A 25,893-nucleotide genomic window follows, 5' to 3' on the forward strand; every position below is an offset into this window, starting at 1 on the left:
TTTTCCTGTGTTTAAACCTGTAAAACCACATCTTTCGTCCTGAGTGTTGAGGGCTCACTTTTTTGTCTTTTTCAGTCCTGACAGATTCACAGCGAAGAGGCCAATACCGTGCCCAGTTTGTCTGTAGAACGCATCACACAAACATTCTCCTCACAGAGTGCAAGCCAGGCTTGGGCGGTGCTGTGGTGCAGGGAGCTCACAGCTCACACCAGTGGGGTTCCCTCTGCTGCATCTCAGCCCTGGTCCCTGGCAGCCTTTCACAACAGGAACTTGTCCCTCAAGCGTCCATCCAGACTTAGTATGGTAGATACTTACAAAATTAGCAAGGACACCCCATTCCACGGCCTTCTGCTCCTAGTTCTGATTGTTTCGTAGAGAATATTTGGTCCCAAGAACATAATGATGAGCCTGTCGTGGCCATCTCCGTTTTCACAACTGGTTAGTCCATCCCTGTAATCTTGGGGACAGTGAAACACCCTTGATCTCAGTAACACCTGCACATCCAAAAATATGTATTGAGTTTGGAACCACAGGTCATTCATTGTGGGCATGGGGGATGGAGCCAGGAGTCAGAAAAATCTCCCTTTCAAGAAATTAAATTTTAGGAGAATCCTAAAGTGGAGAATTACAACAGAACCAACATGGGCTGGTGAGATGGCTCAGAGGATAGAGGCACTTGCCGGGCTTCCTGACCTGAGTTCTCTCCCCAGAACCCACACAGTAGGAAAGAAGCTGTCCCACAAATAGTCCTCTGACAATCACCGTCCCTTGCTGTATGTCCCCCCCCACACACGATAATAATAAGTTTAAAAACAAGCAGGACCCGCTGACAGAGAGTGTTTTGTTTGAAAAGGTGCTGTCATCTGAGCCGTGAATGTCAAGCTAGACAGCAATTCCCCATGATATGTTAAATTGCTATTATTTCGACGGAGGGGCCATTGGCAGGAAATTGCTGCTTCATAATTTTTAAAACATACTGGCTCGGTCGGCAGTTCCATTCCCTCACTCATTAGGTTCCCTTTTCTTCCTGGTTCTTTCCTTTATCAAGAGGCCTGCAGCAGAGTTCGTTCTCATTGGTTGAAGATTCCAGCTCCACCCACCCGTTCTCCAGACCGGGTCTGAAATCCTTGGAGTGTAATTGAAGGAGTGGCGAGAGTGGGCGTGTCATCGGAGGTGACGTTTCCGGAAGCTCCGACTGTAATCCTTCACGAAAGGTGGGAAGGGTCCCGGGGAAGCTGCGGGACGGGGTATTCTGGCGCGGTGGTACCCCGCGGGGAGAAGCCATGAGTGTGGTGCCCGTGTCCCTAGCCCTGGGCCGCCGCGCGCGGGCTCCGGGATGGCCCTGTCCCCAGGGTTGGCTCCTGACCAGCCAGGCCCGGTCTCAGCACGCCTTACATCTTCCCGAAACCTGACTGAGCGCCTTGTGGAAGGGCTCTGCCAGCTGTAACAGCTGGATCCCTCTCCGGGGCGCGCCCTTCTGCCCCTGCTCCTTCCTTTTGCCTCCTCCGGAGCTCCTCCTGGTCCTTCCCCCTTATTTTCGGACACTGTCTTTCCCTTGCATGATTGCTGAACCGCATGTTGGCCCAAGCCGCCCGATGATTTCCAGAAGAAGGTACCTTCTCTATCCACAGGTGCCTCCCCCCAAGAGGTACCGAGATGGCCAGCATCCCATCCAGTGAGCTCTGCTGGGCTATGCCCAGTTCCAGCAGTTAGGGACTTGGACGGGTTTTATGCTCAGGAGCGGACGTGTTAGGCTGTGCCTCCACATTCCTAACAGCCCCCAACTTTTGCTGGGAGGGAAGGAGGTTTAGTGGGGAAATTTCATGGAAGAAATGTCACTCAAGGGTTGAAGAAAGCTAAAGTAGAATTGGCTTAGAGAAAAGTCTCTGAGAACAGGTGAGTGGAACCCAGATAAACAACGGCTGGATAAATGGGACTGTCATCTGCGGTTCCCGGGCAGATGGGAATCCTGACCGAGGAACAAGGAACAAAGATGGGGAAACAAGACTGTTGGGTCACAAGATGAGTGTATTCTAGAATAGGCTGGCTGGGCTGGGCTGTGATCCAATGCACAGAACAACCCCGATTCCTCTCTGGATTTTGTGTAATGATGGTGTCATGGAGCCCAGAGCCCGAGTCCAACAGAAGCAACATCTAGAGATCGTGTAGACTCACTGGAGTCTGGATTCCAGTGAATGGGAACTCCTAGAGTGGCCCACCCCATCTGAGGTAACTGTCCCTTTGCTGTTGAAGTCCTACTTGCCTTGTGGAGACAAGTGTACACTGTTTCAGAGTGCTAACTGCCTTTCCCTGAAAATGGTAAATGTGATAGATTGAATCAAATAGTGGTATAGCAAGTGGAGTTGTGAGCATTTACCCCCCAGAAAACACACACACACACACACACACACACACACTGACTTTGTAGTCAAAGCTGAGGAATTGTATCATGGGAAATGTCTGGTATTCTCCAGCAAAATGAAACGGAATAATAAATTACCAGAGCAGTCTTCAGGAAGGTCCTCTGAACACACTCTGCCAGGTATTGGGTAAATGGAAGTAGGCATCTGGCTAGAGAAACAACAGAGCAAGTGGCAGATGCTTCCTTACCTCTACGGGGCTCTGGGCAGACCTTCCGCTGATGAAGAGTGATTAAGGGGCACTAGACACACAGTGGCTGTATTCCTTGGAGCATCAAATTGTGGGACAAGGCTGTTGATTTTTTTTTTTAACCTGTCAGTCCTCAAATCAGGACTTGGGTGTTCTTGTGGGTAGGAAGGTTAATATATTGATCAGAACCACAGCATGTAGTGTTTTCTTTTCTCTAATTTTTGTTTCTCTGTTGTGTGTTTTGTTTGGTTTTGAAACAGGGTCTTTCTATGGAGCCTTGATTGTCCTGGTACTCTCTGTGTAGGCTAGATTAGCCTTGAACTCAGAGATCTGTTCCTCAGCTGCTGAGATTAAAGGTGTGCTCAACCACGTCCAGCTCTTTCTTTAATATTTTGGGAGATTCGTGGTACACTCACCTTGTGCTAGATCACTGGGAAGATATGACCCTGGCTTTGATGTTATCCATTTTCTCTCTTTTGTCCCAGAAAAGACATTATTGGTCCAATGTCTGACCATGGGGATGTGAGCCTCCCACCCCAAGACCGGGTGAGGATTCTATCCCAACTTGGAAGTGCAGTGGAATTAAATGAAGACATTCCACCCCGACGCTACTACCGCTCCGGCGTTGAGATCATCCGCATGGCATCCATTTACTCTGAAGAAGGCAACATTGAACATGCCTTTATCCTCTACAACAAGTACATCACGTAAGATGCCCACAGTTCTCCTCTTCGTTTCTGTGACTGACACCCCTTGTATTCTACCCCTGTGCTCACCTATGGCCCCCACAGTTGCTAACAGCAGGGAACTTGATATGTCAATCATTAACCAGGTTGCAGGCAGCTTTCACAAGTGAGTTGTCCTTGCCATTCAAGGACACAGGGCCAAAAGCGGTATTATTTGACTCAGGAATGTCCTGGGTAGGAGACTTAGTCCTCAGTCCCACCTGCCCCAGCTGTCCACAGGTAAGCTGAATGTATCTGCATTGGTGAGTATTTTGGCTGTACTCTCTCTGCTCAGGCAGCCAGTCCCAGGACCATTGCTGGTGTGTGGCAGAGCCCAGATTCCTGTACTCACCCTGTAGCTTCTTATGTGGTATAGGAAAGAGGTTTCTTTCTTATCTGTCAGTGTAGTCTCCTAGTTACCGATGACTATGGACCACTTGCCGCCTGACTTACAACAGTAAGACATTTCCTGAGCTGTTTGTTCCTCATAGTTGGATAGGCAGCGTAAATATAAGGTTTCAAGGCTGTCACCAGGGAATGACTCCTAAAGCCCCAGTGGCAAGGGCACCGTGTGGTTGAGGAAGGGGATGATGGGAAAAGTCTGACTTGTCATTTCTAGTCTGAACTTCAGTACAACAGGATCTAAAGAGTTTGCTGTGACTCAGAGGACCTCGGGCTCAGGAAGGGTTTCTGTGGCATCGCTCATGGGTCTTCATGGGGTGGGGGTGCCAAGTAGACACATCACCCTCCAGGTCTGTTCTACGGCGGAGTGCACTCGGGGTTAAGAATGAGCTTGGGTTCCCATTTGCAGTGGCTCCTCCTATTTCAGGGTTCATTCTAGAACACAGGTTCTTTTGTTTTCCATCTAGGCTTACAGAAGGCAGTAAGTCTCCCTCTCCACTCTTCTCTACATGAGACACCTACTGACCACTTCCACGTGTGTCCTCCCAGACAGACACATGTCAGTCATCACTGGGTGTCCTGTCAGTCCTCTCTAACGACATTCTGACCCAGTAGAGAATATGTCTCGGTTCTGTGACTGAGCTGAGTGTTGAAAGTTAGCAGCGTCCCTGCGGGAAGCACCCCACTAGGTGCCAGCAGCGCCCCTCCCCTCCTCCTGGCAAACCCCAGTGTCTAGATTTTTCCTGTTTGTTTCTGTTTTTTCTTTGTTGGCAAGAAGAGATGGCTAGCTGGATTTGGCCCACTGGTTTTACTTTGCCAAATTCTGGACAGGTTGATTTATGTTTTGGCTTGGAGGCTTGGGGGAGTTTGGTTTAGGGGGGTGTTTGGTATTTTTGATTTGTTTGTTATTATTTGATATTTTAATTTTTTGGAGTCTCCTTACATATCCCTGGTTGTCCTGGAACTACGTAGACCAGGCTGGCCTTAAAGCCATGGATACTTCTACCCCTGAGTGCTGGGGTTAAAGGTGTGCACTGCCATGCCTTGCTTAGGCAGCTCTTTGTAGAAAGTTGGGTAAGACACAAAGTAGAATGATGAGGAAGTAGCTGAATGCAGATGAGAAGTGTGAATGTGCTTCTCTGTATTTCAAGATGGGAAGTTCTAGAGCGTGGGTTTGTTGTTTTCTGTAAAGAAAAGATCTTGTGAAAAAGGAGAGGCTATGGTTCAAGAGAGAGTGCTGACTGTAGCAACAAGCTCCTAAGAAGCAGAAGCAGATGTATTAATGCTGTTAAAAGTCTACGGAGAGCTGTGGATGTACCTCAGTGTACAGAGCTGTCCAGCATGTGGAAGACCCTGCGTTTGGTCCCCAGCACCAGTAACAACAACACCAGTACTAACGGATCCTTAAGAAACTGGTTTTGTCTTTTTTGATGTGACCCAGTGTTACTCAGAATGACAAATATTAGTGTTACTGGTGAGACTGACGTGTCTGCCCCTGGACACCGTGAGCCAGGCCTGGGGCAGAATTTTGGATGAGGATTTGCACTCACTTGGTCGATTGTTGGATTTGGGACTGCATGGGTTGACTAGTGGGGTTTAATTTGGGACTGCACTGGGTTGACGAGGTCTGAAGCAATAGATGCAGTTGCCTGCATTGTTCTGGCACCTGCTTTCCGGACCCTGATTCCGACTCTGTGAACTGACTAGCCGGCAGCTGCAGAGAAGTCCTAGCCCAGTGACTCTGAGACTGGTTTTCACTTGGTGTGTTCCTGCCCATTTACATCCACTCTACCAGTTACTACAGCTGCGGGGTGGGGTAGGGGATGGGTAGGGGGGGGCAGGGAGGTGGGGGGGAGGATTGCCGACGTCTACCTCACCACCCTTCCGCCTCCCCCACTCGTAAGAATCTTGTTCTGCGTCTTTCATGTACGCTTTAGTTCAGGATTTAAAAGGCATGTCTGTCCTTCCTCCCAGATAGGTTCAGACATCTTGGCGATCTCAGGCATATCTCCCCCACTTGGTAGTAGTTTCCTGCTGAAGGAATGCGTTGCCTTTTGCAGACCCCAGTATAGAAGAAAGATCTTGAGCATGCGGGATCAGTACATACTTTCATGATGAGCACAGACAATAAGCCAGGCTGTGGATTCTTTCGCAGCTTTTTATGGGCATCAGAGGCTGCACAGAAGGGACTTAGACTATGCAAGCAGTTCCAGTCATACCGTGTGAGCCCCCTCTGACACAAATCCTCCTTCTTCCCGTGAACCTGTGCCAAAGGCATGTACTGGGGCTGGGGCTTAGAGACCCAAGAAGGGGTCTCCTGCGCTTGGGTTCACTCCAGCAGTTAACTTTGGAAACTGGAAAATATGGTCCTTAAAGTAGCATTCTATTGAATGTCTGCTTTTTGAATGAGTTTTTTCCATACAAAAATACCTGTTCATGATAATTTCCCCTAATATTAGGAGGGAGGAAGTCAAGTTAAAACAAAAATTAAATGGCAATCTGGTAACACGTCTTAGTGGGTAAAGCATTTGCCATGAAGGTCAATGGTGTTCAATCTCTGAAACCCACATAAAGAAAGGTAGAGGAAAGAACTAACTCCACAGGTTATCCTCTGACTTCCACATGTGTACTACAACACACGCATAACCACACACACACACAACAACAACAACAACAATGATGATGTATCATCTGGCACATATACCACCACCTATGGACTTGTTCTCACCAGATAGCATTTACACACATGCAAGCATCCACGATCCTTGCTCCTTTGTCCTTAAAGCATGAATGTGACCGCAGTCTGTACTCTGTTCTGAGCTCGTTCTCTTAGGGAGACTGTGTTTCCACATGGCCCCATGTGGGGCCTTCTCCATCTACCTGAACATTCTTCCTGGATCTCAAGGCCAGCTCTCTTCAGTCCTTCCTCAGACACCATCTGTTCTGAGCTACTCCATCTCAAACCCTGTTCTCCAGTCACCGCCTGTACTCCTTTCCTGCTGATAGTGATCTTCCTGGCATTGATTCCTTTTTCTTAAATGTGTTTATGTTGTGTGTGGGGGGGGGGGGTTTGTCTGCTTGTATGTCTGTGAACCACATGTATGCCAGAGGAGGCCAAAAGAGAGTGTCAAATCTCATGGGACTGGAGTTACAGATGGCTGTGAACCTCTATGTGGTTGCTGGGAATCAATCTCAGGTCCTCTGGAAGATCCGCCAGTGCTCTTAACCTTTGATCCATCTCTCCAGCCCTGATAACACTGATTCTCTGACACACTTTTTTTTTTAAATGTCTGTCTCCATTGTAATGGAAGCTCCATAATGAGGGGAAACCTCGAATGGATCATTTCTGATATATCCCAGCCTTCAGAGGCCAGCTTGGCACCTTCTAGAAATGGCTAGTAAACCATAAATATTTGAATAAATGAATGATATCGGCTATGTGCACAGTCCTTTAGTTTATATTTACGATTAGTAGTGGTCGTATGGGGGTCTATGCATAGGTTGCCATGTGCACGTACAGGAGTCAGGACAACTTTTTTTTTTGTTTTTGTTGTATTTTTTTTTTTCAATACAGGGTTTCTCTTTAGCTTTGGAGCCTGTCCTGGAACTCACTCTGTAGACCAGGCAGGCCTCAAACTCAGAGATTCTCCTGCCTCTGCCTCCCAGTGCTGGGATTAAAGACATGAGCCACCACTGCCCGGCATCAGAAGACAACTTTCAAGACCTTCTTCTGGATGGTCTGGCTTGGCTTGACAGGCTTGCACAGCATGTAATTAGATAGTTTATGACTTGTGTTGGTCTGCCTTCATAGTTACCCCTAGTTGCATCTGCCAGTGGACCACAGGCGGCACATGCTGGAAGCGTTACCATACTTGGTTTGGTGCAAAATATTCTCTGCAGGATTATGAGTCCCAGGAAACATTTCTGGTGGCCAAGGTCATGAAAGCAGTGATGGCCATGGTTTTGTCTTCGCCTCCTGCCCCTGCTGCTGATGGCCTGCTTAGCATCTCTGTTGCTGTGATCAACCACTCTGACCAAAGGCCTTGGGGAGAAAAGAATTTGTGAGTTTATGGGAAGTGAAGGCAGGAATTTGAAGAGGAAACCAACAGAGGACTACTGCTGACTGGCTCGCTCCCTGGCTCGTGTTGATCTGCCTTTTTTCTACTGCCCAGGCCCAGGGCACGACTTACAGTGGACTGGGCCCTCCATCATCAATTAATCAACACAATGTCCCACAGACATGTGCACAGGCCAACTGGTGGAGGCAGTTCCTCAGCTGAGTTTCCTTTTCCCGGGTGTGTGAGGTAGACAACCGAGATTAGCCAGCACAGAGTGATGTTTTATGTCAGAGGCCCTTTCTGTCAATCACAGGAAGAGACCTTTTTCTGTAGAGTTACTATTTGGAGCATATCACAGGCTTTTATTTCCGTTTGGTTTGGGGGTTTGGGGTCCTTTTCTTCTGTTTTAAGACATTCTCACTAAGTAGTTCAGTCTGGTTTAAAATTCACAGTGGCTCCTGGGGGCTGGAATTGCAAGCGTCAATGGATGCTACATTCTTCTTTCAAATTTTACCTTTATTTTTTGCTGGGGTGAGGGCACCTGCAAGGTGGTCTTCATGGAGGCTGGCTAACTATTTGGGTGAATCAGTTCTCTTCCTCCACCATGTGAGTACTAAGGGTTAAATTCTGGTCCCCAGCCTTGGCTGCAAGTGCCTTTACCTGGGGAGCCATCTCACCTGAGGCTCTCCTTTGTGCTGTAGGAATCTGGTATTTACTGTTACTCCCTGTTTGGGGAGAAGAGATCAGGACTTCTATGCAGAGACTAAGCTGGTAGGGGCCAAGGCCCTGTATGCCATGCCCATGCCCGATCTCTCCGCGATTCTAGAAACTCTTTTTTGTAGTGGCTGCATTGTCTCAGGGTCTCATGTGGCATTTCCTGTGTGCCCTAACCATTCTGCTCTGTTTCTTTAGGCTTTTCATTGAAAAACTTCCAAAACACCGAGACTACAAATCAGCTACCATTCCTGAGAAGAAAGATGCAGTCAAGGTGGGTCCCAGTTTTCACTGGGCTGCCTCTCCGGCGCAGGAAGGGTGGAGGGCTTCAGATCATGTGTGGGAGGACACTGCTGTCACTCTTGATGTCCTCTTTCTCGCGTCCTTGGCTGATGTTAGACGGTTGTGATTCTCAGGTTTGGTTTTGTATTTCAGAAATTAAAGAATGTTGCTTTCCCCAAAGCAGAAGAACTTAAGAGTGAACTCTTGAAAAGATATACCAAAGAATATGAGCAGTATAAAGAACAAAAGGTCAGTGTGACAGTAAAGAGACAGGAGGGCGGTGTGTGTGCTTTTCAGACAGTCCAGGCTGTGCTACGCCAAACCAAATGAGTCTGTGATTTTTAATGGGCTAGTTTGTCGGGGGGAGGGGCGGGGGGCACAAAGACCAGTGACTCAAAAGAGTCACCAAGGACGATATGGAGAATTATAGCAGATTCAGTCTATGTGCCCACAAGGATGACTTGAGGACAGACACCTGTGACCTTTCTGTCGTATCTACAGCAAGAGACCTGACCATGGTGAACATTGTCACTAGAGCATAGGTGTTTCAGATCTCAAGTGTGGGAAGTTTATCCCAAAAGCTTTCTGTAGTCATTGATTTTTTCCCAGTTGTGCAGCGGGTCTTGTTTAGAATGGTTTCAGCTTGTGGGGAAACAGTCAGGGCCCTGTGGAGCAGGAGCACACGCTGGAGAGGTACCTGCCTACGTGCTGCGCTGGTCTGCACACTGGCACCTGCCTACATGCTGCGCTGGTCTGCACACTGGCTCTAACAGTCAGCAGGGGGATTAACAGTGCTGAGACACACATTTCTAATGCACTCGAGGGGTTCGCTGCTTGATATTTATTAGTTTAAATGTCATTTTCTTTAAATAATAATCACTAGAAATCCCACAAGTTGTCCTCTGACCTTCACATGTGAGCCTTGACACATGTCCCTTCTCTGGTAAACATATAAGTAAATGTAATTTTAAAAATTAAAAACAAAGCAAATAGCATGAATACTTGCAAACTGGTACTCAGCTCCCTTTGGGATCCACTCCAGGATCCCCTGCACAGGGAATGGCCCCATCCACAATTAAAATGGGTCAAGATCCCCCTACAGACATGCTCAGAGCCTTGTTCTCAGGGTGAGTCTAGAACACTAACTTGAAGATAGGAGCACTAGCTGCCCTTGAAAACAGGTATATGGTGGCTTGACAGAGCAGGGTGGTGACTGTACTCCATGACTTTAGAGGTACCTAGCGAAGCATGAATTCTAGATTGGGAAATCGGACCAGAGAAAAACTGTACTTTGGACGTCTCTATGCGGACTAGGCTTTCCTTATGAGAGCTGAACTGTTAACCAGGACCCTTTCTTCCCCCCTAGAAAAAGGAAGAGGAGGAACTTGCCCGGAATATCGCCATCCAGCAAGAGTTGGAAAAAGAAAGACAGAGAGTTGCCCAGCAGAAGCAGAAGCAGTTAGAGCAGGAACAGTTCCATGCCTTTGAGAAGATGATCCAGAAGCAGGAGCTGGAAAAAGAACGGCTAAAAATTGTCCAAGAGTTCCGGAAGGTGGACCCTGGCCCAAGTGGGCCTCTGCTACCTGATCTGGAAAAGCCTTGTGTAGATGTGGTCCCCACATCACCCACGCAGACTTCAGACTGTAACAGAACCGTGAGACCAGCTAAGCCACCCGTGGTAGACAGGTCCCTGAAGCCTGGATCACTAAGCGTCATAGAAAATGGTGAGCCCCCTCCCCCCCATGCCTCTCTCCGTCTCTCTTGCTCCCATGACCCACTTACTTGGCTCGGTCAGCAGAACCTCATCGGATGACTACTGTCTTCTTCTGTCCTGCTACCCTGTCTGTCTTGTTTGGTTTTGCTTTTGGTTTTGTTTTTTGAGACAGGGCTTCTTGTGTAACCATTCTAGCTGTCCTGGAACTAGCTCTTGTAGATGAGGCTGGCCTCGAACTCACAGAGATCTGTCTGCCTCTGACTCCCGAGTACTGAGATTAAAGGCGTGTGCCACCACTGCCCCGCTCCCTGTCTGTTTTGTAGAAATGGCCTTTAATTTAGGTTAATCTGAGTCAGTTTTCTAAAACCTTCCTGGAAGACAGACACGAACCATCAAGGGTTCTGCAGAAATGTGAAGTGTTCAGTAAACTAGAGATCGTGCTTCCTGGAAGCCGTTCTAAAATGTTTGCTTCCACAGGCAACCCCACCACCGAATCTCCCTGCGCTGGGGTGCTCCTAATCTGTGAGAGGCTTAGCCAGTGAGAGTGCTACACACTGCAGGGGGCTACTTGGTTCATTCAGAAAACCTTGTGACCCATCTTCCAGAAAGGAACTGTGCTGTGCTCTGAGGCTTCAGGACTCCTCCCTGTTCCCTCTAAAGTCCTCTCTCCCTGTACCGCTCCTTCCTGCCTGTCCTGTGCTCTGGGAAACACGTTCTAATGTCTTACCCACAGCTTTGTCAGCTTTCATCTAGCCCTAGCGTCTGCCTTCTGCTTTCCTTGAGGCTTCTCCAGCTCCTGTCCATTCAGTCAGATTGATTTAACCCCCGTAAAACTCCCAGAGATCTTCTTATCCTCAATATATTTGAAATCATTTCTGATAGTGCCATCATTTGTCAATATCTAGATTCTAACTTCCTGCAGGCAGGGCCTTGAGTCTTTCTCATTTTGTGTCCCCTGTTGGTGGAGACACGCCTCTGAAAATGGACGGGGAGGGAGGCTGTGCCAGCCTTAACATCACCCACAGATGCAGTTGTCACACTGCAGTGGCTCTGACCCCTCTGGCCGATCAGGTCTAGCAGACCCAAATGCTGATGTGGCACATCTGTTTACTGTGCTCTTAATAACACAGCTTCTCTTGGAGCTCACAGAAGGATCCACTCTTGGCATCCTGGATAAGTTTTACAAGCTGCTTTTTCTCAGGGAGCTTGGCATCTCAACTTTCTTCTAGCGGGTGTTCCACAGCACACCACATGATCAGACAACAACGAACACCCTTGAGGGTTAGTCCTCTGCTTCCACCTTGTTTGAAACAGGGCCTCTTTCTTGTCCTCCGCGAGCTTCTGATGATCAGTCTGTTCCTGCCTCCCATCTTCCTGTAGGAGCCCTGGACCTGTAGATGTGGCTTCTGGTGATTTGAGCTCTGGTCCCCTGCCTGTGCAGCAGTCTGTACCCATGGAGCCATCAGCTCCACCGTCCCTTTTTGCCGGTTTGTTTTCTGAGCCGCCCTGTGTAGCTGACAAGCACTAAACTTGGGATTCTCCTGCCACAATATTCCAAGTGCCGAGATGGCAATAGAGTGCCATCATATCCTTAAAGTTCCATCAAAATCAGAACTAGATAAGGCAGTCAGCCCTCTCCAGCTGTGAGACTGTGCTGCCATGAATCCACACTTCCAAAATACAGCGGAGAGGCAAGAGTGAGCCGGTACCGTTCAGAAGGGGGAAAAGAGCAGGAGAGGGGTAACTGGTGCCAGCTACATCCAGAATCAAGTCATTATGACTCTGCTGGGCTCAGTCACTAGCTGTACTCACAGCTGGCCTCTCAGGATGCAGCGTTCCCAGGCTGAGGTACGCACTAGTTGCCCACAGCTTCAGAATCCCAAGACACTGCCCCATTCCTACCGCACTGCCCTAAAGGGGGAACCTCTGTGGAGCTCTGTCCTTGAGACAGGCAGTCTGTAACATCCTTTAAAGTACGAGTGGGTCTCCCGTGGTCGCACAGCACAGCCCTTAGGGAAGTGGCCTACATGGCTGAGTGTTCCCACAACAGGTTTTCTGCAGGTGGACGCTCTAGAATACTGGTAGTTTGGGCTCAGTCCATGTGTGAAAAGGACAGACCAGGGAAGCCCTGTGTGAGTCTCAGTCTGAGACGAGAGACCTGAAGTCCCAGCACAAGTCCACAAGCCAGAGTCCAAAGCTTAGCACATCTGGAGTCTTAAGAACAGAGGAAGAGCATGCACGTCCCAGAAGAGACACAGAGAAAATCTTTTCTCTGTTCCCTGCAGCTCCCGGCTGGCAGCATGTTGTCCACTTGTGTTGAGAGTGGACCTTGCCCACAGAACCTAGGCACCCACATACATGGGGTGCCCACATACATGGTCACATCCACAAATAATGCTCCTCCGGTCAGGCTGAGACTAAAGTATGTGGTCACAGCTCGCAGCCAGCTGTGGCCAGATGTTGGAGAAGAGACTTAAGACCCTCTGTGGTGCCCTTGAGGGGAGAGGGGCTCATGGAGGGAATCCCAGTGACATGGCATTTCTCTTCCACGCTGTCAGCTCTGACCCCTGGCCTCAGACTTTCCCCCCCTTGTCCATTTCAGTTCCCACCATCGAAGGCCTGCGCCACATTGTGGTGCCCCGCAATTTGTGCCCGGAATTTCTCCAGCTTGCCAGTGCCAATACTGCCAAAGGCATTGAAACTTGTGGAGTCCTCTGTGGAAAATTGGTAAGGAAGTGTAGCTCGCCTGAACTGGGGCTGTTTCCTCTGTGGCCTCCTGTGACGCTCAGACTGGATATCTGGGGTCTGACTCTGCACCAATCCCTCCACAAAGCCTACACACACACACACACACACACACACACACACACACACACACACTGTGATGCCAGTCAGTAGTGCTGTTTGGCACCTCATGCCTGTAATCCTACCCCTGGGGAATCTGAGACAGGAGGCTTTCTATGAGTTTGAGGTCAGCTTGAACTACATAGTGAGTCCTGACCAGTATTGACTATGGAATAAGACTTTGTGACAAGAAAGAAGAAAAGAGAGGAAGGTAGGTAGGGAGGGAGGGAGGAAGGAAGGAAAAAAGGAAGAAAGGAAGGCTGACTTAATTCTAAACCGAGCAGGAAGGCTTATGTATTTTCTCCTCTTCTGAGCTCCCCCTGAGCAGTGGGCCTGGGAATGGAAATCATCTAAGGTCTTCATATGTGTCCATAAGGTGTGCGGTCCTTTGCAGAGATGGAAGGGACCCTGGGATAGAGAGCGCTGAGCAGTGTGTCCACTAGGACATGTAGGAACTGTGAGGAAGGCGAGGCCGCTGAGGGAGACCTTGAACCCATCCCTCACTTCTAAACAAGCCCCTGAGCGATGGGAAGCAACCCTCACCAAGGCCTTAATGAGGAGGCTGGAGCAGGGGAGCTGCTTTAGGCAGCAGAGCGGTGGGGCTCTTTCCAGAACACCCCAGGAACCCTGAGCAGACCTGTTGGCTGCTACAGAAAAGCCCCTAGGACTATACCATTGGCCCAAACTGTGCTAGAGGGAGATCTGGGGTTTGGCTCAGTGCCTGTGGCTTTATTCTCTCTCTCTGCTGTGAAGCCCTGGGGTGAGGGATCAGGGAGGAGGAGTGAGCAGGAGCTCAGGGAGAAGAAGGGGCTTCTCTTTCCTCTGCTAAGAGGGAGTGGGTTGAGAGACCCGGGGAATTGTGACCTGTTGTTTTCTCCTTTGCAGATGAGAAATGAATTCACAATCACACATGTTCTCATCCCCAGACAAAATGGTGGGCCCGATTATTGCCACACAGAGAATGAAGAAGAAATTTTCTTTATGCAGGATGATCTTGGACTCCTCACGCTTGGCTGGATCCATGTAAGAAAATCGGACTTCCCTGAGGGCGGGGACTACTCTTCTGTTAGAGGCACACAGCCTGCTTCACTCCCTGAGCAGAGTCAAACTAGCCGAACATTCTGTCTCTCCGCACACATGGCTCCCAGTGCTCCAGTCAGTTGCCTCAGAAGACTGCTGAGAGCTTTTGCAGTTTCCTCAACTTTATCTTTTACTAAAAATAATTTTTTGATGTTCTAGGGTCTCTGGTGAAGGGAAACTGGCCTAGAGACCATGTACCTAAAAGCTGTGTATGTGAAACTGTTTTGAATAGCCAGGGAGTGCATTCTGGTGGCTGCGGTCTCTATGACACAGCACTTGCTGTAGTAATACAGTTTACAAGTGCTTGCACACGCCGGGCACACTTCTGATGACATTCAAGGAAACACAGTTTCCTTCCTAAAGAGTACATCTGGATGATTCTCTCGTTTTTTTTTTTTTTTGTTGTTGTTTTTGTTTTTTAAGGCCTCCAGCTCACTGAACAAGCTGCTTTCTAGGCGTATGAGAGGTGTAAGCCACAGTCCGATGGTTTATTTCTAGGTTCAGGGGGTCATACACACTTGTCCTCCGTACTAGGGCAGTGCCGACATGTGGGGAACTCTCCAGCCCTTCCATCCTTTTTGGTTCAATTATGTAAATACTCACTGGTTTGCCTAATGCCTAATGCAAGGATCCCAGCTGGCAGATAGAAACTCTCCCTGTTGTGCCTGGGGACACAGATGAGGGTCACACAGGAAAGGAGCACCTGTTCCCATGAGGCAGAATGCATTATATTCCTCAGAAGGTGTGCACAGGGCACTGTGGGTTTCAGAGCAAGGGGGGCCACACTCAGGTGACTTACGATGACTTACAATGAGAGGCCAAGGGAGAGTTTCAAGGGGGAGGGGTCAGCATTGGATAGGTGCACTGTGCTCCTGCATCAGTGAGCCGTCCTGTCGGCTGGAATTTGTGGGTTTTCGTCAGAAAAAGATGTAAGGGCAAAAGAGGGGAGTGATCTGGGAGGCTTTCGTATTAAACTGGCCCAGGCAGCCTTGCAGTGGAGAGAGCAGACAGTAAGAAAAGCTATTTGCCGACAACCTGAAGGGCAGGCTACTGAGGGAGCAGAAAATGCGGTGGGCAGTAAAAGGAGACCGAGGAATGTGTAAAGAAAACACAGAAGCCACAGAGCAGGGACATCAGAAGAAGGAATTCAGGATGCACACCTGCATTGGGCTCTAGCAGCACCCTGCCAGGAACCTACTGCACCCATCCCACTTCCTGTCTCCAACAGTGACCCCCCCCCCACTTGCTCCCATCATCCTGTCCTACCTTTCTTTAGAGTTCACCTCCTAAGTCCTGCTCCTGAGTACTTCAGCTCCGCTAGGGTCTAACCTTGAACTGCAGTTGGAAGATCTGGCTTCCTCTGCTTAATCCCCTTCAGGATTTATCCACACTCTAGCGTGCAGCTGTCTGGGCGGGGGGGGGGGGGGGGGGGGGTTTGCGGGGGGGGGGGGGGGGGGGGGGGGGGGGGGGGGGGGGGGGGGGGGGGGGGGGGGGGGGGGGGGGGGAGTGTTTACATCTGGTGAGCAGTGGAGGAGAGGGGGAAAGGCAGGCGGCAGGCGGGGCAGTCAGGACAGTAACGTATCAGAAGTGCACAAGGAGAAAGCACACAGCCCTCAGAGTCAGAGAGCTGAAGACATGCAGAGGGTTGAGCTTCTGTGTGACGTAGTCATGGACACCCTTGTCAGTCAGCCTTTGCCTTGATGAGGGTGGAGTGAGGATCTGCTAGCCGGGTGGGGGGAGGCGGAGGAGGTTAGAGCTGGAGGAGGCTGGTGGTTAAGAGCTCCTGCTGCTCTTCTAGAGCATCTGAGTTTGGTCTCCAGAACTCCTCCAGGCAGCTCACAGTCTCCAGCTCCAAAGGATCTGACACCAACTTCTGGCCTACCCAGGACACCTGCACACATGTGGCCTGTAGTCACACAGACATGTGTGCACATGAACATAAGTAAAACAATTTTTAAGTAAACATTTTTTAAAAATGAAAAAGAAATGAAACTAAAGGAGAGGGTGGACTCCAAGTAGTTACTGCTTAGACTCCAGGCAGAACTAGGCATGGATGGGTGAAGGCTCCCAGTCTAGTAAGGGCCCAGCTAGGAACTCATGGAGAGAAGTTTAGTTTATGTTACTTCTATGACATTTCTGCATCATTTCTTCATAATTTGGGGTTGAAAACAACAAGAAAGGACTTTCCAGATGGTTCCGTGTGTAAAAGGCTTTTGCTGCCCACTCTTAGCTGAGTTCAGTTTTCTTGACCCACTTGGGGGAAGGAGAAAACTGACTCCCACAAGTTGCCCTCTGACCTGCGTGCACGTGCGCACGCGTGCCCCCCCCCCACACCATGGGCAGGCAGACACACATTCTCAGGGTTGCACATGCATATATAAGTGTAAGTTTTAGAAAATGAAAACAACAGGCTATGGGTCTTCTCAGATCTTTACATCACAAGAGAAAATACACAGGCCAGTTTCGCTCCTCGGAGCTCCATCTATTTCCCATCCCCTGACTTGGCCTCAGACAGCTCTGTGCTCAACTTCTTGTTTCTCAGAGCTTTTAAAAGCCGATTGTATGACTTGAAGACAAGGCATAAAACTGACAATTCATACAAACCTGTATATGATGCATAACATGTTTTGAGATGTGTGTACATTGTGAACGCTGAGTTGACTATGGTCTGTGTATGAGAAAAACTCTTAAACATCTGTGCTCACACTGGGCCTGGTAGCTCACTTCTGTGTCGCGGGACTTGGGAGGCTGAGGCAGAAGGTATGTTTGAGACCTGCCAGGGTTACATAGTGAGTTCCAGGGTAGTCTGAGCTACAGAGTTCGACCCTATATCTAAATACATAAAAATGTGTCTTCGCCATTTTCAAGTATACAGCACACAGTCTTGAACTCCACAGGCCTTTCAAGGACAGGTAGAGTTTCCACACACTGGTGTTAGACTCCACTTGTTTACAGTGTTGGGAGGGAACTCACCATGCGGGTCTTGTGTGTTCCTCATGGCTGCAGAGAAGGGGTTGGGTCCCGCTGTTGGGAGCACCTGGGACCTGCCTTCCTAAGTGGGTCAACCATGGCAGCTGGGCCACTGGAAATTCTCTGACCTGTTTCATCTTTTCAGACTCACCCAACCCAGACGGCCTTCCTGTCCAGTGTGGATCTGCATACCCACTGCTCCTATCAAATGATGTTGCCAGAGTCTATAGCAATTGTCTGCTCCCCCAAGTTCCAGGAGTGAGTACCAAGGATGCTGTTCTGGGTTCTGGGTCTTAGAAGGAAAAGAAGTTCTCTATTATTGAAACCAACCGTGTGTGTGTGTGTGTGTGTGTGTGTGTGTGTGTGTGTGTGTGTGTGTGTGTTTATGTGTGTACTTGCGCTTAGGAGGGTGCCTGTGCATAAGTGTTCACATATGTGTGGAGACCAGAGGTTGACATGGGATATCTTTCTCTGTTGCTTTTCTACCTCATTGTTTTTGATGCAAGGTCTCTGGCTGAACCTAGAGATCACTGGTTAGTCTGGAGGCACCTCTCTCTGTCTCCTAGCTTGGATTTTAGACGTATACCATCATATCAGGTTCTTTGTAGATGTTGGGGATACAGTCTCGGGTTCTCCTGTTTCTGTGTCAAACATTTTACCAACTGAGCCATCGTCCCCGCCCCTAGACCTTTTAAAAACCAAAATTCATAAATGGCATTCACTGGCTGCTCTAAAAGACTTCCTTCAAGCTTCATATTCTGATAAACACAACCTGCTTTTTCTAAGATATATTATTAATGTTGGTTTTCTAAGAAAAACTAAAATCTGAACTATTTGACTTAAAGGGATAGGATATCAGAGCCTGAGGTTAAAGGTTAAAAAAAATCCCACATTGGACCCTATGTTATCTGCCAGTGTTAATTCTTTTCATTCCAAATGTCCCCTTTACTCTGAATTCTCCAGCAGAGCTAATAATGGAGCCAGTGATGAACTAGCCTTTTTGTTTTCCACTGTTTTCAAGTTTCACTTTTATGCAGCTGGTGCTGTCCTGCAGGGCTCTGAGCCTCTGTTCCTGCCATTCCCCCTCTGTTCCTCAGACTGAAGAATCTCAGTTGACCCAAGAATCTGCATTTCCGTGTTTAGTCCTACTTAAATCTGTTGTTGACTTGCTCAAAGGAATTTCTCACTTTAAGTTTTAATTTCCAACTAGAAAATTCCTCTTTGGAGGCTGGAAAGATGGCTCAGCAGGTTAGAGCACTTGCTGCTTTGTGCAGAGGACATGGGTTCAATCCCCAGCACCCACACGGTGGTTCACAGTCACCTGTACCTCCAAGGCTCTTCTGACCTCACTGACCTCACTGTGTACCAGTCACGTAGGCCAAGCACTCATAAAATAGAGTAATTAAGTCTAAAAAAATTCCTATTTGATTCCTGTTTATAATCAGCAGATAATTTATTCTTTAACTGTAACCCATTCCCCAGAGAAGAGAGCTGTAAGTCAGTACACTGTGAAAGCTGTCTAAAATTCCTCTGCCCTGTGAGTCAGTGTGAGAGCCTGGAATGTGTGAGCATGAACCGGGGCACACACGGGGGACAGGCGAAGACGGGGGAGTGTTGGGAGTGGGGGAAGCCTCTGGAGCGATGCCTCGACTCTGAGCCTGCCCTTTCTAATTTCAGAACTGGATTCTTTAAGTTAACTGATTATGGCCTCCAAGAGATTTCCACCTGCCGGCAGAAAGGCTTTCACCCTCATGGCAGAGACCCCCCTCTGTTCTGCGTACGTATCTATCATACCCATGTACAAGTCAGCAAGCACATAAAACCTGGGAGGTGCATGGTCCTTCTGACCCACCTGAGCTCAGCCCCGGCACTCACCTTCCCAGAGTTCCACAGTCAGCGATGGAACTGTGTACTTTGGAGATAGGTTTGGATCTCAGCCCTGTCACCCCGTTACTTCCTGTCTGTGAGGCTTTGACCATTCCTGGGCCTCTCATCTGATATGTGGGATAATAATAATACTTTATTAATAATAGTACTTTGCAGGGACCTGGAGAGGATGAAATAAGTGGAAGGAGGGTGTAGCCAGATAGAATGTGTGCAGCATGTGTGAGGCTCTGGGCCCAATCCCCAGTATCAATGGAAAAGAAGTAATAACAGAAAATACCTAATGCATTATCTGCTTACTAAATATTACTTTGTTCCATGTCAGTCACTAAGTTTCAGCCAGCAGTCTGAATGCAAAGGGAAAAGCCGTGCAAGCTAGGAAAACTAAACGTATTTCATTCTGGAATTTTGCCCAAAACTAGGGTTCTCACTGCCCTAGGAAGTGGTTTCCTCTCCCAGCTTGTGTCCACGACAACAGGTTTAGCTGCTCAGATCTCAGTGCTTCAAATCAGCTCAGATCAATGAGATTCTGGTGCTCGCTTCACACCAGGGGGGGTGAAGAGGGTAGTGGCTGGGGTGGGAGGTATCCAGAGAAAAGCAAGCAACACAGAGGAAGGAACCAGAGTCCTGTGCCATAAAGCGTGAAAGAGCAGGGAATGTGCCAAAGAGAACCACAGGAGGCTAGCTAGGATCATGGGGTCCATGAGCTGATTTTGCATGATAAAACAGTCATAACATACATACCACACACACAGACACACATGTATGTATATGTGTGTGTTGGTGTACTTCATACTTTTCCAAGCACAAAAATTTAAGCCTTATAGAATAATAGCTTCTAAAAATGTATATGCATTGTTGATTTATCACTTTTATGTTTATTTTTTAATTGAACTTTATTTTCTTTCTTTTAAAATTTATTTATTAATTATGTATACAGCATCTGCCTGCATGTATCCCTGATCTCATCATAGATGGTTGTGAGCCTCCATGTGGTTGCTGGGAATTGAACTCAGAACCTCTGGAAGAACAGTCAGTGCTCTTAACTTCTGAGCCATCTCTCAGCCCCTGAACTTTATTTTCAGTCTTGTGGATCAAACTCAGATAATAGGTTTCAGTTGAAAGTGAGGAAGAAAATAAACATTAAAAAATAAATAACTAGAACCAGGAATGTTGGCACATACCTTTAATCCTAGCACGCCGGGAAGCAGAGACAAGGGAATCTCTGTAGGTTTGAGGCCAGCCTGATCTACACAATGTGTTCTAGGCAAGCCAGGGCCACATAGACAGACTCTTTCTCAAAAAGTATATACATTGGTCTATCTTGAGATATAATAATGTTTAGATGTGAGAATGTTAAAATAAAGATTGTACCATCAAAGAGGCCTGGGACACCAGTGCCCAGGTCTAGTTATAAAGATTCTTCCTGGAGTTGGTCATGGTACCACACACCTGTAATGCCCGCACTCGGGAGGCTGCCATGGGAGGGTGGCCAGTTCGAGGCCAGCCTGAGCTGCATAGCCAGACCCTGTCAACTCTAATCAATCAATCAATAAACAAGCAAGCCTTTTTATGCCAGAGTGAGAACCTGCCCCCCAATTGTGGTGGTAGGTGAATCTTATTATCTGAATAATATAATTCCCCCCACCAAACACTGCAATAAACCTACTAATTCTTCTGAGTAAAGGAATATTTAACAAGTGACTCCAGAAAATGTATGGGAAGATGCTGATTCAGACTGTGAGTGGAGGGATGATTCCTGGGTTCGTTACTGTAATTGCCACTGACATCGTGGTCTGGCTTCCAGACTAGGAATCACTGACCTTGAGCCGGCATTTGAGTTATTTACTTGCTCACTTATTTTTTAGAATTTCACAAGTGCTGCGTCTACATCATGCCAGCTCCTTTCCCCTCCAGTTTCTTCTCCCTCCCAAATTCATGATTCTTTTTTAATTATTACACATACACACACACTCACACATACACACATACTCACACATACTCACACATACTCACACATACACACACATACACACATACTCACACATACACTCACACATACACACATACACTCACACATACACACACTCACATACACACACATTCACACACACTCACATACACACACATTCACACATACACACTCGCACATACACACACTCTCGCATACACTCACACGTACACACACATATACACATACACTCACACACACATTCACACATACTCACACATACACACACATATATACACACATACACTCACACATACACACACATTCACACATACACACACATACACACTCACCCATACACACACATTCACACATACACACTCACACACACATACACACATACACTCACACATACATATTCACACATACACACACTCACATACACACTCACACATACACACACACATACTCACACACATGACAATGTATGTAGGAGCTCATCCCTTAAGGAAACTGAGTCTCCCTCTCAGCAAAAAAGAATCTGTAGCTTTCCCCTAGTGATGGGGCTGTGTGAAATTTCCCCCGTCCATGTTGGCAGGGCAAACTGATGCCAAAGATTCTGTCTTGTTTATACCACCATATTGTATTGTTATTACTGGAATTATTTTCCCTGTCGAGTCTTGGGTCACTGTCTAACAGCAGGCATCCTGGGCCTCCGCCCACACACTCTGCTCCCCTCAGCCGTGGGTCTCCTGGTTGCACTGCAGATTTGTCACCTTCTGGCTTGTCTCTGGATCCGCTGTAGCTCTCTAACAGTCTCCATCTGTTGCAAAGGAAACTTTAGTGCCGAAAGGTGAGAGCTACATGTAGCTGTCGGTGTTTAGAGTACACTCAGAAGCTGTTGGTTCACAGAAATGGCAGTAGTGGGTTCTTCTCTCGGGTCTGTGACTTACCCAGCCCTGGCTAGGTTCACAGTCTGAAGTATGAATTCTCTCCCATTGAGAAGGCCTTACGTCCAATTAGAAGGCTGTTGGTCACCCTGAGGACAAAATGCCACTGATGCACCACTGTGGCTGTCTTAACTCTGGTCATTATTGTGAGTCACAGCCTTTACAGCTGGGTAGGACATCCAGTTGCCCCTTTTCCTGCGCAGCTTGCATAGTGCCTTTGAGTACTGTGAGAGCCAGACCTCAGCGAGGGGGCTAACTCCTCCAAGTACTGTGTCCAAGAGTGCTGTCTTCAGCAATAGTGTCTTCCCTTTGAGTTCTGGGTCAGCAAGGTCAATGACAATAGCTCATGTATTCCTCCAGTGAACAACTAACAGTCTCTATGGGGGGAGAGGGCCTCAGTAGCCTAGTGCTCACCCTGTAGACCAGGCAGCCTCAGACTCAGAGATTCACTTTGCCTCCTGCCTCCCAAGTGCTTGAATGAAGCATGTATGCCACATACCTAGCATATAGTATGTATTTTTAAAATAAATTTATAAAATAATCGGTTCCCCTAGGTTTTCAGGCAACCTTAGTGTAACATATTCCTTCTTCCCTCTCTCCCTGTATTATCCTTCCTCCCCCTCCCCAGGTAAATTCCCCCATTATTTTCTTAAACTCCTTTGTAGCTCTTGCCTCCTCCTGCTCCCCTCTTTAGAGCTTCTTGTCCACCCTCCCTGCCATGATCCCTATCTGCTTTCCTGGCTTCTTCTGACACATTAGGGTATACGCTCAGATGTTCAGAGCTAGATCCATGAATAAGAGAGAGTTTTGGCGTTTGTCTTTCTGGATCTGGGTTACTGCTTGAGCAGGCATTTTAAGTGGTTTAGGGCTGGGGATGGAGCTCAGGTGGTGGGGCACTTCACAAGCCTCAGACCTGGGTCCAATCCGCAGTACTAATGAACCGAGCGGAGGAGTTATGCCTGTAATATCAACTCTGAGGCAGCCACAGGAGGACATCCTAGGCTACCTAGGGAGTTTGAAGCCATTCATTCAACCCAGGCTCAAATAAAACAGAAATGTTTGAGTTTTTTAACGACTATAAAGGACTTTGCACACATTTATTGTTCCTCCTTTTCCTGTTTCAGGACTGCAGCCACGTCACTGTCAAGGACAGGATTGTGACCATCACGGACCTTCGATAAATCTCAGTCACCACCCAGGGAGATGGCTCCTTGGATAAAGACACTTGCCTCCAAACCCAGCAGCCCAAGTTCATTTCCTTGGACTTCACACATGATGGAAGGAGAGCAACTTCCCCCAAGTTGTCCTTTGACCTCAACTTGTGCACTGTGGTATGTGCGCACGCACACACACACACACATACACACATACACACATACACACACACACACACTAAATAAATAGATGTAATTTACAAAGTCTTACCCTCCTCCTGAGCTACATGCCCTGATCAGTTTACTGTCCTCACCCCCATGGAATTAAACTTTTAAGACAGAATAGGAAAGGGTCAACACCAATGGGAAACTGTTGGTCTTTTTTTAATTTATTATTTGAAAATAAGTCATTTTATTTTTTTAAGGCAAATCTGAAAATGAGCAAATCACACCAAACAACTAACTCAAAAATTAGGATGCGAGAGAAAGTACCTCTCTGCCCTCTTCAGACCCGAGCACTGGCCTTTGGGCCCTGTTGCGACTTATCTTCCAACTGGTTCATCTCTACCTTTGGACTAAATAAGGGCGTCTCTGCAAAACTGTGAAAGCCATTTTGAAGGATTTGGCTTTTTCTTGTTTGTGGCATTACTGAGGGAGCTTATCACTCTGGTGGGTAGTGCATGAGGAGCTCCCAGCCCCCCATAAATTGATTTTGTTTTTAAAAAAGAAGTCTATTATTTAATTTAAAAGGTTAGGATGTTATTTTCTTCTGTAATAAAACAGCTCACTGTGTTGTGCTCTAGAGTGATCTGTCTGAGCACGGGCATCATGTAAACATTTTAAACGGAATGTCTGATTGCGGCCAAATGGGATGGTGTGTCCCACAGTGAACTGTGTTGCCGTTCACTTGTAATCAGTCAATGTGGCCTGCCTGCCCAGTCTCCCTCCACGGGCAGGAAGTCGTCTCTTGTTCTGGTGTTGCCTCAAGTGGGTCTTCCCACTTTCTCCTTAAGCCTCAGCCAAGGCACTGAGCCTTACAGAGTCCCAGCCAACGGTGCAGCTGTCCAGCACTCACCCTGCTAAGTCCACTGTGCTGGCTTTGTCTTCTTCGGAAATGTCTAGGATGGTGTATGAGACCGTAGGTGACACCTCACTTTTCTTCATGAACTGAGCTGGTGCTTAAAGGTAGCCTAGAAATCTGACACCAACATGAGAGAAGAGTAAATATGTTGATAGTAAAATTAATTTTTTAACGTGTATATGTGTGTGTATGTGTGTGGTGTGTGTGCACCAGGTGCATACAGGTGCCTGCAAAGCCAAAACGGGCCTTTGGCTTCTCTAGAACTGGAGTTACAGGCAGTTGTGAGCAGCCACTAAGGGTGCTGGGAAGAGAACCCAGACCCTCTGCAGAAGCAGAAAGTGCTTTTAACTGCTGAGCCATCTCTCTAGCCCTCAAATGAAACTCTCGACCATACCACAATGCTGACTTCCCCAAATACACAGGAACATGTGCATTTAGAAAAGGATGGATTCATATCAAGGGGTAGAATTATGAGATGGGTGTCTTTATTTTTTCCCACCAGCCTTTTTAAATGTTTCCCAACTAGAAAGAGTGTATTCTGCTTCTAACTGGACAAAAAAGAATGATACCTCATGTTTTCCAGAAGCCAGAACTCCACTGCCCCTTAATGTGGGAACCCAGCCAAGACCTGCTCCCTGAACAGCCTCAGTGAGGGGGCCTTGGTAACACTTAGGCCAAGCAGCAGCGATGTCATATATGGAAACCTTCCATGAGGCTGACCTCACTGCTGGAACCTATTCAACATAAACTTTGCCTTCAAGAGCAAGCAGAGATCTTTGGTCAGAGCCTGGTGAAGGGAGAGCTAGCTGAAAGTTCGTAAGGAGGGAGTCGCTGGTGTTATGCCTGAAGTCCTGACTGTGCTTCCGGGCTCAGTCCCCCGAGGAGGACCTGCTTTTCATGTCACTCTCCTCCTGAGAGCAGCTGCTGCAAGGGCCTACCATTGTTTCTCACTTCCGAGCTCGGCAAGAACGCAGGCTGTTGCTTAAATGGAACATTACAATGGTTACTGGTGGGTGACGGAAGTGGAGCCCTCTCCTACACAAAAGGAAGCGAGGCCATTCTTAGCTACTCCTCTGCCTGTTCCCTGCCATGAGCTTTGCCGCCCCCAGCAATCCTATGTTCACCTCATTTTGCCTTTAAAAAAGTTAATGATTCTGGGTGTGATGACACATGCCTGTAATCCCAGCACTGTGGAGGCTGAGGCAGGAGGCTTAGCCTGAACCGCACAGTGAAACCTTTGTAAAACTATTAATGGCGTGGCGCCAAAGCAAAGTCTCCTCCCACCGTGCCGTCCGTGCTAAGCGCTGGCCATGCTGCCACCTTGAACAGCCTTAGTCCCTGTTGCACACTAGACCTCTGTGTCCAGAGCTTCTCTGACCAGTCAAGCGCTTCTACCCCATTCCTGAGACTTGGGGGCTTAGAATTGTCTTGAGTTGATTCATGGCAAACCCAGGATATGGTCACACAAGTGTCT

At 48.0% G+C, this 25,893-nt stretch overlaps 1 protein-coding gene across 3 annotated transcripts; it reads left to right on the forward strand.

Moving 5' to 3' along the window:
* Positions 1-1,140: 1,140 nt before the first annotated feature.
* Positions 1,141-24,597, forward strand: Stambp (STAM binding protein). Of its 3 annotated transcripts, none has more exons than XM_050164872.1 (11): positions 1,163-1,214; positions 2,871-2,966; positions 3,096-3,317; positions 8,708-8,783; positions 8,945-9,040; positions 10,158-10,515; positions 13,108-13,232; positions 14,235-14,372; positions 17,545-17,657; positions 19,077-19,176; positions 23,309-24,597. In XM_050164872.1, exons 3-11 carry the CDS (start codon positions 3,115-3,117, stop codon positions 23,363-23,365), a joined length of 1,266 nt encoding a protein of 421 aa, XP_050020829.1. In that variant the 5' UTR covers positions 1,163-1,214; positions 2,871-2,966; positions 3,096-3,114; the 3' UTR covers positions 23,366-24,597. The 3 variants fall into 3 exon arrangements, with proteins under 3 accessions (XP_050020831.1, XP_050020829.1, XP_050020830.1); XM_050164873.1 differs by lacking the exon at positions 1,163-1,214 and adding an exon at positions 1,241-2,229; XM_050164874.1 differs by lacking the exon at positions 2,871-2,966 and having other exon boundaries at positions 1,141-1,214.
* Positions 24,598-25,893: the final 1,296 nt, after the last annotated feature.

This window comes from Alexandromys fortis, unplaced genomic scaffold (genome assembly GCF_014885135.2).
Source record: "Alexandromys fortis isolate MF-2015 unplaced genomic scaffold, M_Fortis_MF-2015_v1.1 scaffold_138, whole genome shotgun sequence".
NCBI classification, from domain to species: Eukaryota; Metazoa; Chordata; class Mammalia; order Rodentia; family Cricetidae; genus Alexandromys; species Alexandromys fortis.

Bases quoted from the DNA above. Each gene is read 5' to 3' on its own strand.
- Stambp (XM_050164874.1), top strand. From the start codon at position 3,115: ATGTCTGACCATGGGGATGTGAGCCTCCCACCCCAAGACCGGGTGAGG. The intron at 8,784-8,944 runs GTGGGTCCCAGT...TTTGTATTTCAG, and splicing joins AGAAGAAAGATGCAGTCAAG to AAATTAAAGAATGTTGCTTT. The intron at 10,516-13,107 runs GTGAGCCCCCTC...TGTCCATTTCAG, and splicing joins ACTAAGCGTCATAGAAAATG to TTCCCACCATCGAAGGCCTG.